At 38.6% G+C, this 16,013-nt stretch overlaps 2 protein-coding genes across 6 annotated transcripts; one reads left to right on the top strand and one right to left on the bottom strand.

Annotated features, from left to right (window-relative positions):
- Positions 1-137: 137 nt before the first annotated feature.
- LOC117429213 (ras-like protein family member 12) lies at positions 138-7,303 on the top strand. 5 transcript variants are annotated; one of them, XM_034048481.3, is made up of 6 exons: positions 138-704; positions 994-1,145; positions 2,695-2,751; positions 4,712-4,782; positions 5,177-5,367; positions 5,941-7,303. In XM_034048481.3, the coding sequence occupies exons 1-6, from the start codon at positions 685-687 to the stop codon at positions 6,263-6,265; spliced, it is 816 nt and encodes a 271-aa protein (XP_033904372.3). In that variant the 5' UTR covers positions 138-684; the 3' UTR covers positions 6,266-7,303. The 5 variants fall into 5 exon arrangements, with proteins under 5 accessions (XP_033904372.3, XP_033904371.3, XP_033904375.3 ...); XM_034048480.3 differs by having other exon boundaries at positions 144-704; positions 4,709-4,782; XM_034048484.3 differs by having other exon boundaries at positions 145-616; positions 4,709-4,782.
- Positions 6,964-12,431, bottom strand: LOC117427748 (uncharacterized). Its single transcript, XM_058995314.1, has 6 exons — positions 12,304-12,431; positions 11,832-11,907; positions 11,169-11,549; positions 10,578-10,718; positions 9,177-9,264; positions 6,964-8,448 (listed from the first exon to the last, which is right to left on the bottom strand). The coding sequence occupies exons 2-6, from the start codon at positions 11,878-11,880 to the stop codon at positions 8,223-8,225; spliced, it is 885 nt and encodes a 294-aa protein (XP_058851297.1). The 5' UTR covers positions 11,881-11,907; positions 12,304-12,431; the 3' UTR covers positions 6,964-8,222.
- Positions 12,432-16,013: the final 3,582 nt, after the last annotated feature.

Here is a 16,013-nt window from a genome sequence, read left to right as displayed (position 1 = left end):
ATATAAGCATTGTACAGCTACTGTTACTGCGTTTCGATTGATGCTGTTATTTCAAAGGCTGTGTCACATTTTTGAGTAAACTTCATGAGAATGAACTGTGGTAGTTTCCATACAAGGAATCTGGCAACAAATCAAAATACGTAACCACGTGCATTCTTCTGTAATTCTTCATTTTTTCCCCCTTCCTTCATTCAAAGCCAAACGTTTTTCATTCATCCAGCAAAAGTCTGTGTATCACATTTTTTCCCCCGAGGTCTGTACATTGTTTCTGAAATGGGTCTTGTTTGTAATGCTTTGTAGTAGATAAAAAGAAATAAATAAAAACAGACAAGATACAAGTTGCGCCGCGTGCATACAAGGACTTTCTGAGAAGAAGTGAAGAACATTTTGTTGTAAAGATTTGTACAGGTGCCCGAGAAACAACCGGCTCTTCATTCAGCGGTGCCTCTTCATCTTCAGATAATACACACCATCATCGATCATAAGAGTCGACGGGACGGGTCAGAATTTTACACCAGAAGAGAAGGCATCAGGGGAATCGAAGCAATTAAAATCAAACCAACTGTTGGAAGACCGGGAAGCGATACAGGTTTTTTTAAACGCAACACTGTGAAATGTGAGTAGCGCTTCAGCAAGAGTTTAGATACACATTCAAAGATAGAGGAGACTTGTCCACTGAAACTTATGTTTGAGGAAAATAAGAGGTGAGACCATTTCTTTTTTTTCCTTTTTTTTTATAGAACGTGAGTGCACGAATCTTAATTTAATTGATCACAACGTTATTCACAGGTTACACAATATTGTAATTACAAATACATAACTAAATACCACACATATCTCTGGTAATGAATTCACTGATTACATTTGAAAACGACGTGTTTCTTGTTACGCAGATTACAGTACGGTGAATGCACTGCAAATATGAATATATAGTGGATGTGAATGAAGTTATATTTTACTGATGCTGTAAATTATCTTTTTGGGAATCCACAGTGATGTCTGTATATCACCTTTCAGGCAGAGGATGTCCTCCATGTTTGGTAAATCGAGATCTTGCAGTGTTGTTAATTTATCTACCATCCCAGACCGAGATCTGAATGAATGCAATATCGCAATGTTAGGATGCAGAGGATCGGGGAAATCCGGTAATTATTATTATTATTATTATTATTATTATTATTATTATTATTATTATTATTATTATTATTATTAATAAAAATAATAATTCACTTATTTTCGCACATTACATTGCTTTTTGGTAAATACTTTGCGTTGAGTGTACTTATTGCGTGATGTTTATTTCGTAGCCTGTATCACTTTTTAATAAGTTGCTAAAGTGTCAGTCAGGGGTGTGCGGACAACAAATATAGGCAGAGGAAGTTCTAGTCATAAATATTTGAATCCCTATAATGAATCCAAATACAGTAGTGTATAATCTGCAGTGATTACTAAGTAGCAGTAAGTAATGCCACATTAATTACCTTGTGATTCAAGTGTAACGGCCCGTAACTAGTTTTAAACGTGTGCGTGCGTGCGTGCGTGTGAGTGAGTTGTGCCAGTTCTTTGAGCTGATATCAATTAAGAATGTGTGGGTCTGCAGTACAAGCTGTATCACCCTGTCCAGTACAGAATGTTAGCACATCTAGGGCTAGGTTCTGTGCAGGATCCCTCAGGTCTGAAATTAATAAGAGTAAATCAAAACTCCCCCAGGACTTGACAGATTAACAAGCTGATTACTCCTCTCTGGAAGGCAGTATTAGTAAAAACAAAACATAAAAATGCTATAATAAACCCTTTCTACAAAAATCACCAAATCTTGATTCAAGTCCCTCTTTCAGTGTTAATGGTGTCCATCAGATGCTTGTTATAGTGACTGCTCTACTTGCAAACAGGGGAGGGAGCAAAATAGACATCACAGCAAGTGTGAGTTAAAGTACTCTACCTTTACTGAACAAAGACAATGGAGTAATTGTCTAAAGCCCTGAGACTGTTAGGGGAGCCTCGGGAAGAATGAACAAACAGGTGGGTAGGTGTGTGTGTGAGCAGCAGAACATGCAGGCCCACTATTACTGATCACAAAGATAAAGAGACTCTAACACAGATGGAAAAAAAGCAGTACATTTGATCTGTCTGATCTCTGTGGTTATAATGGCTGTTTAAATTCACTGAAGGTCTTTCAGCACAGCAGGACCTGTGTTCAGGGTTAGGAAAGACAGCTCTATAGTTGGTTTATCACAGTCCTTTTGTAAAGTTACTGAAAGAGGTATGTATGTCTACCCATCTATCCATTCTGCCTCCCAACAAATATTAGCATTGGTTGTTTCAGTTGCCTCTCCCCGATTCACCTCATTATATAGATACTATCCATGTGTGTTAGTCAAACCCTGTTAGAAGCGCTACAGTAACCCTGTTAGAAGCGCTACAGTAACCCTGTTAGAAGCGCTACAGTAACCCTGTTAGAAGCGCTACAGTAACCCTGTTAGAAGCGCTACAGTAACCCTGTTAGAAGCGCTAAAGTAATGCTTTAGTTGTTTTGTACAACCACTTCTTCAGCTACCGTGTCTGTAGGGTTAAAGCCAGTATTGTAATAAACTGTTTATTTCTTGGCATTGCTGAAGCTTTAAACCACTTTCATCTGTTGTGAAGTTTGTTAAAACACAAGACTAAACAGGATCTCTTTTTTGTTTCCTGTAGCTTTGACCGTGAAGTTTCTCACCAAAAGATTCATCAGTGAATATGATCCAAATTTGGGTAGGTTTCAGTTTTTAAAGGATTTAGAAATACCAAAAGAAACTAAAATTCAATGACATATGTTTTGACTAGAAGGCTTTTTCAGTGTCTTTAAATTTGTTTTTAACAAATTTATATATATATATATATATATATATATATATATATATATATATATGATACCATTATTTGGTGTCTGTGCATCAGTGTATGATGTCAGCTTGCTTTCTTTCTGTTTTGAATGCTCAATAACATATTTAAGTACTGTAGGGAAAGTATTCAGTCTTGAGTTATGAAGTGCTTCAAATTCCTTGATAAAAGAGCATTAACTGGTGATACATCAAAGCAATGTTTGGTTATGTGCAAGCAAGACCCTTTAACCTTTGGTGCCTTGTCACCAGCAACCCAGCTATGAAGTGGAGATACAGTCCAGACTGCGAAAGAGATATCACTGAGAAATGCAATGTAATGTTGTTTTCTATCAATGCTCCTGTCTTACACAATTGTTAAAAAAAAACTAGCAACTGTAGTTTACGAAACATATACGAGAGTTCTACAAATGTGTAATGCAAGAAACATTAGCAACTTGAAAACTGCATTTCAAAGTAAAGTGCAGACAAAATGTGTTGTGCATGTATATATGCTATAAATAATGAAACACCAAGAAACCTGAATTAGGGAAATCTAAATCACTCTATAGGAGAATTCCAGATTTCCCAAATCCTACCTATTAAATAATTTATACAAATGAAGTCCAAAGTTATTCTCGTTAAAAGCTTCAGAACATATACAGGAGCCCTTCAGTTTGAAACTGAAAAAGTTCCACTTTAGTAAAATTTACAACATGGGAGATGCTGAATTGCAAAGGGCTGCTTAGGTAACATGTTACATAACCTGACATTCTGCTTTGCTCTATGATAGTTAATCCTCTGGTTTCAAGGAATTTGTTTGATTTGAAATGTCTCGTACCCATTGGCCTGTTGGCTGTATCCACCTTTCTGAAATCTTTCTGGCTGTATCCAACTGCAAACTGTTAATTCTTTTTCCACTTGCTTGCGTCTTGAATAATTACACTCATTTGTATGTGACAGAACGCAGGACAAAGCAAATAAGTGCCGGTTATTTATTATGGAGATTAGCCTGTTAGGGAAACAATCCAAGAAGTGAGTAAAGGCCTAATAATTCAAGTGTAACGTTTGTAAATCGTTTTCAAAAGATAAGCTGGCCAGAAAGGCGATATGGCTTTATTTCCCAGTTGAGATATGAGATAGTTATTCATCAACGTTTGTAATTATCAGACATTAATTAATCATATGAATCAAGGTTACAGTGATCTTTACAGCGTTCTCTCAGAGATAATGATTTAGAATCTTATTAGCTCTGCTACGTGAAGCGGAAATCCCTCACTGCTGCCCTTACTACAGTAGTTACTTACTATCTAATTTGACTCACATACTGAAGACAGAGACATTGAACCTGGGTGCTCTTTTTCACTCATCACATAAATATGTGTGTAGTGCACAGTACTGTGACAAACCCATATGCAAGTTTCCTATAGTGAAAGCATGGTAAAGCTTAGTTAAGCACTGTAAAGGTATGGTAAAACATGGCAAACTATAGTAAATGCATAGTATAACCACGGGAAAACAATGGGGAAAGTGCAGTAATACCGTGCAAATATACTGAGGTCAAATTATATAAGGGAAATGAATACATTTATTGAGAGAGTTACAGAAAGGAAACCCCATTCTCCTGGATGCTTCATGCTAGTTTATACAAAGTATTGGTCTGTTTCGATGACCGTGAATAAGTGTCCGGAGATGAACTTTTGGCTACAGTATCTCATGGGGTCTCTAGTCCTAGAATTTTGTTGCATAGTTTATTTAATATGGTTGTCATATTTATGTTGTCCATATTAGACCCATACCCCTGTTCACCCAAAAACATACGTGTAACAACGGCTCCATGTCTGTTACAGAAGATACTTACACTTCAGAAGAAATTGTGGATCAGCAGCCTGTTCTTCTGAAAGTCATGGATACGGCAGACCAGGTAAATGAACCACAAACTGTCTGGAAGTCTGTCTTCTCTAACAGTTCACTCAGCAGGGCCAGGGTTATGTGAGCTCCCTGCCTCAGCAACTGGTACTCATTAAAATACCTGCTCATTAAATGTTCTGGTTTTATGGTAGAAACTGTTTTTTGGCATGCTGGTTTTCCCAAAATAAACACTGTACTTCATAGCAAAGAAGTGATGTAATGTTTCTACTAGTTATAATAATTTGATTTTTTTTTTTATGTTTTCCGACATCAGATGTAGTTAATGATGGACTATTATTTTAGAGACCCTAAGTTTAAACCCATGTCTTTCACCAGCGCAGTATCCACTCATTAGAGCAGGGATTCGTCGTGTGGATTTAAGGACTCTGGTTTGTTCTCATTTGTAGGATGGGCCTGTGAACTGTGAGCGCTACCTTAACTGGGCCAACGCCTTCATAGTGGTGTACAGCATTGAGAACAGAAGGAGTTTCGAAGCGTGCCGTCTGTACCTGGACACTGTGTCCATCCACACTAAGGGAGTGCAGCAGGAGTACCCAGTCATTCTACTGGGGAACAAACTGGACATGGAAAGATACAGGTCATTGCAAAATAAAGTCACAAAATCCTACTAAGATTTTCTTTTGACATGTTTATTTGTACTGTACCGAGTTCTAACAGTGAAGTCAATGTTAGCAATGACATCCAAGATCCACTTGAGAAACGGGTCAAGTGTGTTATTGCAAGCATGTGTACGTATTGTTAATTCCACAAACATCTGCAGAGCCTCAACTGGCATGTTTGGTCTAGACAAGTTTTGAAAGCAAAGCAATGCCAGATTACATACATATTTCAAATGGCTTGAAATTCTCTTTCTCTGCTTACAGCAAAACCAAAAAAAAACAAACTTGCATATAAAGTAGAATAGTGTAGTAGTGTTTTATATCCAGTATCTTTATGTCTAAATGGCTATGAAAAGTGACAATTTTAACCGATCTTGCATTATGTCTAAGCAGAAGGACTAATATCAGGTAAATAGAGTCAAATATGTGCCTTAGAAAAGGGTTGTGAGGCTGGCCTGGGAGTACTTATACCTGCTGCAGTTTTATTGTGTTGTGGCAGCAGGATAATAAAGGGTCTCTCTTCTTCTATTGTTTGGCTTTGGCCCTTTCAGACAGGTCAGCAAGTCCGACGGGCTGTCGTTGGCCTCCAAGTATGGCTGTCTGTTTTACGAGGTGTCGGCCTGCCTGGACTTCGACTCGGTGCAGCGCGTGTTTCACGAGGCCGCCCGCGAGGTGAGGCGCGAGACAGAGAGGAACCTGCCGGTGAGGCCGCTCTTCATCAGCGAGGAGAAGGCGGTCGTGAGCCTGTCCTCCGCCAACTACAAAGAGCTGCCCTCCGTCGCCCAGGCCAAAGTCATCACCGTCAAGTCCTCCCGAGCGCAGAGCAAGAGGAGGGCGCCAACGCTCACCCTGCTCAAGGGCTTCAAGATATTTTAACCACTTAAACGCAGACTGCTTTTTATTTACTGTCAGTTCAAAACCAGCTAACAGTCAAACCAAAAACCAAAACGTTAAACCAAAACTGTCTATTCCTGTCATATGGGGCTGAAGCAGAAGAGGAGGAAGTGATGTGATGGACACAGGAAATAGCTTTTGTGTGTGTGTGTGTGTGTGTGTGTGTGTGTGTTGAAAGGGGTGGGTAGGTGGCCAAAGCTTTATATTTTTCAGGAAATTGTTGCCTCAAGGCTGTGGATTGACTATCTCTACTGTGCCACCTGAAACCAGTTCAAATGTTCTGCTGGAGTTACTGAATTTGAGGACCGCCCTCTAGTGGTGGATAAGAGTAACTACAGGAAGCAGCTATGTCGATAAGCTGCTCCCCTCTCAGTGTGGCTCTCCAAGCTATTAGTTCCAGGTTTAAATCCTAGTCACCCACTTCTTGGATATAAAGATCGGGGGTGCAATGCCCAAACTGTTACAAAAACAGGATGAAATATATGTTTTAGGCAACTAATAAAAATGAAACACACATGGTACAGAGATATGATATAGATAAGCAATTCTGTGGTTTCCCCCTATATTTTACATGCTGTAAATTTGGATATATTCTTAATATGCACAGTTTGCACAGCTGAGAAAGTAGCAAATGAGAGATAGCACAGCCATGTGTACAGAATATTTAGTAGATGTTTAGCAACTTTTGAATGACTTTTTTTATTATTAATAGCTCTCAGAATGTTTCAAGGCATTGTAAAATACTGTACACAATAATAACCCTGTATTTAATTTACTGAGAGTATCTCCATAGAAACACAAATGGTTTTGCATGTATTTGAATAGTTTGTATGGATTTTAATTCAATTTATAGCACTCGGTACAACAGTTGCTTCCAGCTCCACCAATCGCTATTCATGTCTGTTCCACAATGATCACAGTATATCTCTTGGAAAGTATTTATTAGTAAAATAAGCATGCAATAGAGCCTTTTATCTTCCCTGTTGTACCAGTACTGTATTAAAAATGCTGCAGACATTATCCCCAGTTGCATTTATATCTTTCGAATGAATGACTTTGTTGAGAGAATGGAGAAGCTGGCAGGTGATTTATGTGCACAGTGACACCTGAATTAACCAGCTGTTATCAAAGGGAACTAAACCTTTGTGTTCACTTAAGACAGTGATAGTGTGTTCTACAGGTAATTGCATAAAACAATAGCTTTGTAGTAGATATTATTAAGTTCTTTATGGAGGGATCTCTACATGTAAAAATAAGTTCAAATATTTTGGTGAATTCTTTTTAAACCACCTGTAAAAACCAAACATTTACAGGCAATTAGGGTTTAACCATTACATAAATAAATGATACTGCATTAGCATGCATGCCCAGTGTACATGCAATGCTTTTTAGCTATCACTTGCTGATGGCATTCTTAGAAGCTATTTATAAAAAGTAAGACTTTTTTTGTTGTTTTTCTTCTGACAAATTCAAACCTGCAGGTGGATGAACTGAAAGGAATCTTGGCTGAGCTGCACGCCTGACTTATTCTACATACATTCATATCAGACTATATTTGAGATTATGAAGAGGCCAGGAAGTTTGTAAATTTAACAAATGGCATATGGGTTATTCCAGATCAAGTGGACCAGATCAATTTGGGATAATCAACCTTATTTTTGTTGGGAAAACATTAAAATATACTTTCAAATTATAATAAGGTCATTACCTATCCTGGAATAATTTTCTTAACCGTATGTGGTTTACGTATCAAACCCAAATGGAGAAAACAGACTTTGCTCCACATGATCTAGTAAAGCATGTATGCAATGGAAATCCTATCTACATTATAATATAATAAAACATGCAGTGTATCTAATAATGCTTGACCTTTCAGTGTTTGACCATAACCTCGTTTCTGTTTCGCGTAATTTGTCAATTGAAATAGCAGCGCTCGCTTCTACACATTCTCCTCGCGATCGTCTTGGAAGAGGGTGGAAACGTTCCCGTCCTTCCACTGGATCGTGATGTTGCCTGATTTAGGAGAGTCCGGCGCAGCAGTCTTTGACGGTAGTGTGTGACTGAAAGGGACATGTGTTTGTTTCTCTTGCTCCAGCATCCGTTCCATCTGCAGGGTTTTTTCTGTATTCAATGCTGCCTTGTATTGTGCTGTAACCTTCCTTTTCCTAAACAACGGAATCCAAATGACTACAGGGTAGAGCAGGGGTGCCCTGGAGGGCTATTCCACTCCAGGTTTAACAGCTAACATTATATCATGAACTACTTCAGACTCTGGATGGAGGTTCAATGAAACCATTTAGAACAGGGTTGGAACAAAGACCAGGAGCAGTGCTAATTGCCTCTTCTATGACGCTACTCATAGTTATCTTCCCGATATAAGACATTATGTCCTGAAAATGCTACTGTTAACATTAATTAAGACTTTAATTGAAAACAGGCTTCACCCCTGTACATTTTGATTGCATGTTGCATTGATTGAATCCTCCCCCTTTGTATGTTAAGAACAGCAAGGAAACAGGCTATTCAAAGGCAGGGTTTACTATACGACTCTGTGTACACTAGGACAGTTGGGGACAGTTCAGGCTTTCCAACACACTTCGCAATGCATTCTGGTACGTTGTACCTGTCTCATGTACCTTTCACAGCAGTGACTGACTCACACTGTGCTAGTGTACATGGAGTCATATGCTAACTGACTCATAGGGATTTATTAATCTTTACAGAGCGAAATCTAACAAGAACGCCCCCTCATCAGCAGGGAGTCAGGCAGAATACTGTGCAACACTTTAAAGCAGTTCACAGTTACTTTAATGATTTACTTCAATGTAATATGCATCAGTATATACTGTGTGTTAGACAGTTAGAGGCACTGCAGATTTGAATGGGTACTTACTTAGCCATTGAGCTGAGTCCCAAGATAAGAAAACCTGACAGCAGTGCCACAAAAGATAAAGCAAGAATGGCATAATTCCATGGAGACGCTGTAGACAAAATAAAACAGAAAGCAGTTATGAAATCTGAAGAGATATTATTATTATTATTATTATTATTATTATTATTATTATTATTATTATTATTATTATTGCACGTACAACAGTTTGTTCAAAGTCAAAGTAGAGTATTTGTTATTTTGTAGCTTTATTTTGTGTTTTCTATACCTCAGACATTTGACTAAATCGATATGTTTTACACACTGGTAAGTTTAACCCTGATATAAACCCTGATACTTCACCCTCAGGCATAATGTTTGAATAATAAAGGCAGGTGAACACAATGTACAACATTCAATGTATTAGCTTTTCACTGCTTCCATTATCATTGTGTCGTTGTTGAACTTGAAAAGTTTACCAATCCTGCCCGATACAACTGTTAGACATACCGCTTTAATCGAAGTCGTGATTTTTTTGTATAGCAGCAGAAAACCTCAAGAATATAAAGTACATACATTCTGAGTGTGTTTGCACAATATTAACACTCTCATAAAAACATCTGAACTGCTCTATAAAAACCTCTGAACTGCATATAAAACTACAGAGCAATAGGCCTACTACAAAGCCAGCATTATAAAGAGACATTCAGTTTTATGGCATGATGGTTTGACTCATCCAAATAAAGATAGAAATCACGTCAAGGTCGCATTCTTAGAAATGTAAAATATGTCATGTTGACGAGCTCCGTTGATTTGCTCAGGTCTGTTTTAAGTTAACTAACTTGTCACACGAGTCCATTTAAAGCTGTTGAGTTTGTGTGCAGTTTATCTTGGCACAAGCACGTATTTGTCAAGCCCTGCACGCAGCGCACATTCAAACAGGCTCAATATGTGACTGTGATCGCTATCACGCCGTTAGGTGGGGGACAGCTAAGGAATGCAACAAAAAACCAAAGCAGACACCAAACAAATACAAGGGCAGAAGTAGCACATCTGAATACAGACACTGTTTAAACCCTTCCCTGGCGTATTGATTTTAACGATCGTTGGTGCACAAAGCGCCATATTCTGCTATTATTTAGATACGTTTACAAAAATAATACAATCACATTTATATTTTATATAAGTTTACAGTATATGGTTTATATAGCTACAAACAAATTAGCAGTAAAACTACTATTGTTGTGCGCGAAAGACAACTTATCAAAAAAGTGTTAAAGCTGTCAACCCATCTACAATAAATCGACAGTACTATCTGTGCAGTAATTAAGCTTCGAATGTTTTGGCTATAGAAGGTCATTAAAGGAGGCTCTAGTCTAAAGTGCTAATGTTTCTATTGAGGTTCTTCCAGCACACAATACTTACGGTCCTCGGTGCGGTACGACCACAGTAACTGTTCCCTTTGCGCGTCAGTCATTACATCTGCCTGCATTTCACCTGCAAGTGAAGCTGGGTCTGGGTGGGCCGTTTTAGAACCAGCTGCGTTTCTTGTTGGTCTGTGTGGTTCTGCAATAAATGCTTACATTACAACCAAAGTCAATGCCAAACGGACTATTTTATTGGCGTTTACTGTTTATCTTTTGAAATGGTCTGAAGGACTTTAAGCCCAAATGACAAGAGGAAATATACTGTGAAGTAATTTGCGCAGTGCAAATACATAGACTGTTCTTTAACATTTATTTCATTCAGATCAGACCAGCCCTTTGGTACCCAATTAACCTTAGACATGGTAATTTAGAAATTATATCTAAGTACTGGTATGTTAAACATGCCACATACCATAAATCAGAAATGTAATGGGCAATCCTGTCAATGAAACTACAGACCTTTCAATCAGTAAAGAACCCTAGGAAACACTTTAAGCTATGCTTGCTTCAGTTACGTTTCTTTCCTATTACACCCTGGCTGTACTGGGGAACTTCCTCAGAAGATAGAAAGCACCTTGCTGACACTTACCCAGTCTCTCCTTGCAGATGTCAACGTCCCCAGTGGAACCCCTCCACTCTGAATTACTGCTACTCTTGCTGGAGAGGAAGGCAACCTTGCTCTCGTTGGCTGTCAGATAGTGTGAATTTTCCTTGGAGATAAGTCTCATGTTGTGGCAGTCCCACTGGAGGTGAGCTGCATTTTCACAGGCAGCAGTCTGCACAGAATCTGCCTTGTGGGCTGAGAGACACTTCCCCGTAGCCATGTTGACTAAGAGGAGCCCGTCTTTCCAGAACCATTGCTGAAAGCTGGATTTCAGATTGCATTCCACTAATAGCAGGCTGTCGGACTCCAAGACAGCTTGAAAGCACAGGCTATGGTGAGCATTCTCGATAACAAAGCCTTCTGCACCTACAAGTAAAAAATAATCTTGATCTTACATAGGAGTCATCTAAAAATGTAATTGGCAATTTGTTACAATGTGTCATCATGTCAATTCTGGAGCAAACATTGCACAGTATCCTCATACTGTAATGAACTAACATAACTGTACTGTTTGCTGCCATTGGTACATCAGTATTGAATTGTAACACTATGGTATCATTCTAACAATAGTATTCTTTTCCAGAAACAAGTAAGAACAGTACATGCAAAAATGTATAAATGATCAGAATTATCAGTGGTTTGTATTACCATGGAGCAGTGCGCAAAGGATGATCCAGATTCGGTACATTCTCCCCATGAAAAACAATTTCAATTTAAAGGGATTCTGGAGAAAGTAAAAAAATACATTCTATTATGAGTTACTTTTATTCAACAAAAAAACACAAATATATACCTCTTTTTTACCATTACAAAATACATCCTAATTAAATATTATTTTTACACAATCAAGACATGTTCCAAACATCTGGCCTAGGAAACATGTCACAGTCATGGTAAAGAGACGGTAAAGCATGTGTTAAGAACTGACATTTCAAGCGCCAGGTTTCAAACACCTCACAGCAGTGTGCTACTAATTCAGAGCATAACCCTGTGAACTCTTATTACAATTAAACACACCACAAACTTCAAACACAGGTTTTCCTGCTTCGAAAACAAATGCGGGACACATCAAGTGGTGGCTTCAGTTGTGTATTTATTATTTATGAGATTTAATTCTCACCTGCGCTCCGTTGATGTTTTTGTCAGAATTGTGCTCCCACAATCAAATACAAGAGTAAACTTCCTGCTGTGGAAAGAGGCTGGCTGCTCTGTGTGTGAGTCTAACACGCTGTCCACACTGGAAAGGGCTAGGAGCACATTTTATAGTTCTCAAGCCATCCAAAGTTCATGTGGGAGGAGATCCTAGTCTTGATGCACTTGCTTCTGCTTGGAGCTCACATAGGGAAGCACTTTTATTTTCATCTGCTGTATAATAAAGCCATTGAGTAACATTATAGAATTAACTGTCAATCAGGGATAGACTTCGCTGTCTAATCTAATATTGGGTATGTAAGTACTATTGTTTGATGCTGTTGTTATTCTTTTTTATATATATATAAATTTAGTCGTTGCCAATTATTTTTTATTATTTTCTCCCAATTTGGAATGGCCAATTATTTTATTACGGTCGGCTCACCGCTACCACCCCTGCGCTGTCTCGGGAGGGCGAAGATGAACACACGCTGTCCTCCGAAGCGTGTGACGTCAAGCCGACCGCTTTTTTTCACACTGCAGACTCACCATAGCAGCCACCCTAGCTACAGCGTCGGAGGACAACGAAGCTCTCGGGCAGCTTACAGGCAAGCCCGCAGGCGCCCGGCCAGACTACAGGGGTCGCTGGTGCGCGGTGAGCCGCGGACACCCTGACCGACCTAACCCTCCCTCCTCCCGGGCGACGCTCGGCCAATTGTGCGCCGCCCCTTGGAAGCTCCCGTCCTCGATCGGCAAAGGATTAGCCTGGATTCGAACTGGCGCCTTGCAGACTATAGAGCGCATTCTGCACTCACGTGGAGCGACTTTGCTGGATATGCCACTCGGGAGCCCCTGATGTTGTTATTCTTACATGGATCCCAGTGGGCTCTCCAATTAATATAAGGGGAGGTTAGCTAGCTAGATATATATTCTAATTATTAAAGAATTTAACAATCCTTTGTGGTGCCATCCTCTGAAAATAACATTAGATTTATATGCTATAACAAATAGTAAGCTATTGATTCCCCTTTGATTCAAGTTCCAGAGGTTTATATATAAAGCAAGCTTGCAATTTAGACTATTCAGTTTGATTAAATAATAAGGATTTATTTGTACAACATGACAAAACAAACAATAATAGCATTGGAGTAGTTAGTCAAAGCAACTTCTATATAATTAAATAGAAGAGATTCTCTCAAAATCACTTAGCTAAAATCTGTAAATTGCATGCAACAAGAACCAAACATTGAGCTGTGGTTCTTAAAAACGCTGTGCTCCATTCCTGAAATATCTGTTTCCTTATCTAAGATATTCTCCACTAGTGTGTGACAAAATAACTTCTCAGATATCACAGAGAAGAATACCTTCTCTAAGAATGACTTAGCCATGGATCCCTTCAGTTAGACAATTACAACAGGATCTCTTTCACACTTTCCAAGGGACAAATCAAACTGTACTGGATGCAATCAAATGAACAAAAGAAGTACCTTCATTATTTCTAGAACAGCTTTTAAACTAACATTTATACTGGTAGATATGTGTTGTCTATTCACATAGATTTCAACTCTAAATCAACTCTCTTTTGAGGTAATCTTAATAAGCAGTAATGTTATGTAGCACTTGCGTGATAGTTGGCATCCTCTCAGGTAAAGCAGTAAGGGTTTCTTGGGCAGCAAGCCTGGGTTCCTCTGTGGAGCAATTTGAAGGCTCTGGTGCAACAATAACAGGTTGAAAGCCATTTTGAAGACACATTTTAATTGCTAAAGCTCTTGTTTTTATATGATTTTGGAACAAAGGAGGCTAGAGGAGGTTTCTGATTGGCTGGTTCATATCAGAGTTGACACAGCCAAGGGTTAAAGGGGTTAAGCACTGTCTCAGTTGTGTCTGCATGAATTTCAGAACGATGTTCTTAAAATCAGTGCTTTTAACTTTCTAAGGAAATAAAACATGGCATGTCACTCCTAGATTATATAAGGTCTTATTTCTATCTTCCTATAAAATGTACCTCTCTTTTGGTATAGAACATGTCATGGTTTGATTGAGGTGGATCTACAGGTAGTGTAGCTTGTTTCGGTCTAGTACAAACCCCACTTCATGAAAAGTTTATCACCCATCTCACCCTCCCCCAAAAAGTAAAAACAAATATTAGCTCTCAATTTAACAGATTTCAATTTGAATTACTAATCATTTTTTGGAGGGGGGTGGGGTTACATTAAGAAATTGGGATGCTTTAAGAGTTTTACCTCTTGTTTTGCAATTACATGAATGAATTTGTTAATTAAATATTATTTTGCACTGTCAGCACTTGGTAAATATGAAATGTTAAAAACATTTAGGATAGACCATCTAGTTAGCTTGTCCTTGGCACAAACGCCAACACTAAAGCCATTTAATAATGCTGTAATTGTACACGTGATTCCACACATTGTAAATGTGCTTCTACAGGACTAGGTATGTACAAACGTGTTTGAAACATGTTACTACTGTGTTATAGCACATGCAACAACTGTCTGTGTAAATACAGTGGCATTAGAGCATGAAGCAGCTCAGTCCATTCACTAGTGTGGGTTAATGCAGGGTAACAGAATACCCAGTCAAAAGAAAGAATGGCCTCCATGTTAAAGTCTTGTACATCTCCTGTGGAACTGCATAGACTGGACCTGTGTTCATTCCAACAGCTGCCTGTCAATTCAGCTCACTTTCAACTGATAAGGAATGCGCCGTATCCCTTGAAAATCCTTTCCTTCTTGCTTTCATATATTAACTCTACCCTCCTTGCATGACAGCTCTCCTCCATCTCTGGACAACCTCCTTAATGTATTTTCTATTGTCATTGCTTTAAAATGATTTCTGCTGTTTCAGGCTAAACAACCCAGTTACTGTTTAACCAAGACACGATGAAAGACACATTTGAAGAGTTTAATGACAAAATGTAAATCTCTGAAAAAGAAACCCTTTTTTGTATTTTGTACACTCAAGCTGCTGTGGACATTAGCGTGGCCATGGTTATCATGTAATGATTCCATATAGGGGCAGTTCTACTGAAAAAAGGTTGTTCTGTTAAAAAAAAAAAAAACTGTCTGACATTGACAATACTAAAGCCAATTCTGATTACAGTAAATGAGGTGACACTTCGGTCAATTGCCTTACACACCTTGTGTGTGTGTTGAAATATTTGCACAGTGAATGGGAAAGTGGAGGGGCTTTATAATGAATGTTTTATATGTCATTATACAGTATCTTGGGGGAATGCCAGAACCTGTAAAGGTTAACGACCTAAATGTTAATCGTCCTCGAACAATAAGGGCAGAGAGCAGTGATCGCTAGGCTGTGACACCTCTGCTGTGCTGGGTGCATCATCGTCAGCCTCAGTAATGGCACTGTGGATCGCTCTATAAAGACAGCCCTTGTTCTTGATGCATTAACAAGGCTATTGAGTTTACTGGGACTGAGGGCAGGTGTGTTATCAGTTATTGCTTGCCTTATATGTATTGACAATTAACTCAATAGGTAACCATATGTTACTACATACATAATATTCCATTTGAGTAAAACTTTACAAATATTGGCTGGATTTTAAATAGAATTGTATAAGGTATTGATTGCAGTGCTTGACTTGTTTTCTTTTTAGTTCTTTTTACAAACACAGTGGCAATACTTTGATGTCACAAAACTACAAAAGTAAGCAATTATTAAATG

This window comes from Acipenser ruthenus, chromosome 21, assembly GCF_902713425.1.
Source record: "Acipenser ruthenus chromosome 21, fAciRut3.2 maternal haplotype, whole genome shotgun sequence".
Classification (NCBI taxonomy): Eukaryota; Metazoa; Chordata; class Actinopteri; order Acipenseriformes; family Acipenseridae; genus Acipenser; species Acipenser ruthenus.
The sequence above is the reverse complement of the archived record's forward strand: the minus strand, read 5'-3'. Positions and strand labels throughout refer to the sequence as shown.

What these genes read in the sequence shown, in the direction of transcription:
- LOC117429213 (XM_034048480.3), top strand. Translation starts at nt 685, where the DNA reads ATGTTTGAGGAAAATAAGAG. An exon ending in TGAATATGATCCAAATTTGG is followed by an intron (nt 2,752 to 4,708) that starts GTAGGTTTCAGT and finishes TGTCTGTTACAG; the next exon opens with AAGATACTTACACTTCAGAA. An exon ending in TCATGGATACGGCAGACCAG is followed by an intron (nt 4,783 to 5,176) that starts GTAAATGAACCA and finishes TCTCATTTGTAG; the next exon opens with GATGGGCCTGTGAACTGTGA.
- LOC117427748 (XM_058995314.1), bottom strand. Translation starts at nt 11,880, where the DNA reads ATGGGGAGAATGTACCGAATCTGGATCATCCTTTGCGCACTGCTCCAT. An exon ending in GTCGTACCGCACCGAGGACC is followed by an intron (nt 9,265 to 10,577) that starts GTAAGTATTGTG and finishes TTTTGTCTACAG; the next exon opens with CGTCTCCATGGAATTATGCC. An exon ending in GGACTCAGCTCAATGGCTAA is followed by an intron (nt 8,449 to 9,176) that starts GTAAGTACCCAT and finishes TCCGTTGTTTAG; the next exon opens with GAAAAGGAAGGTTACAGCAC.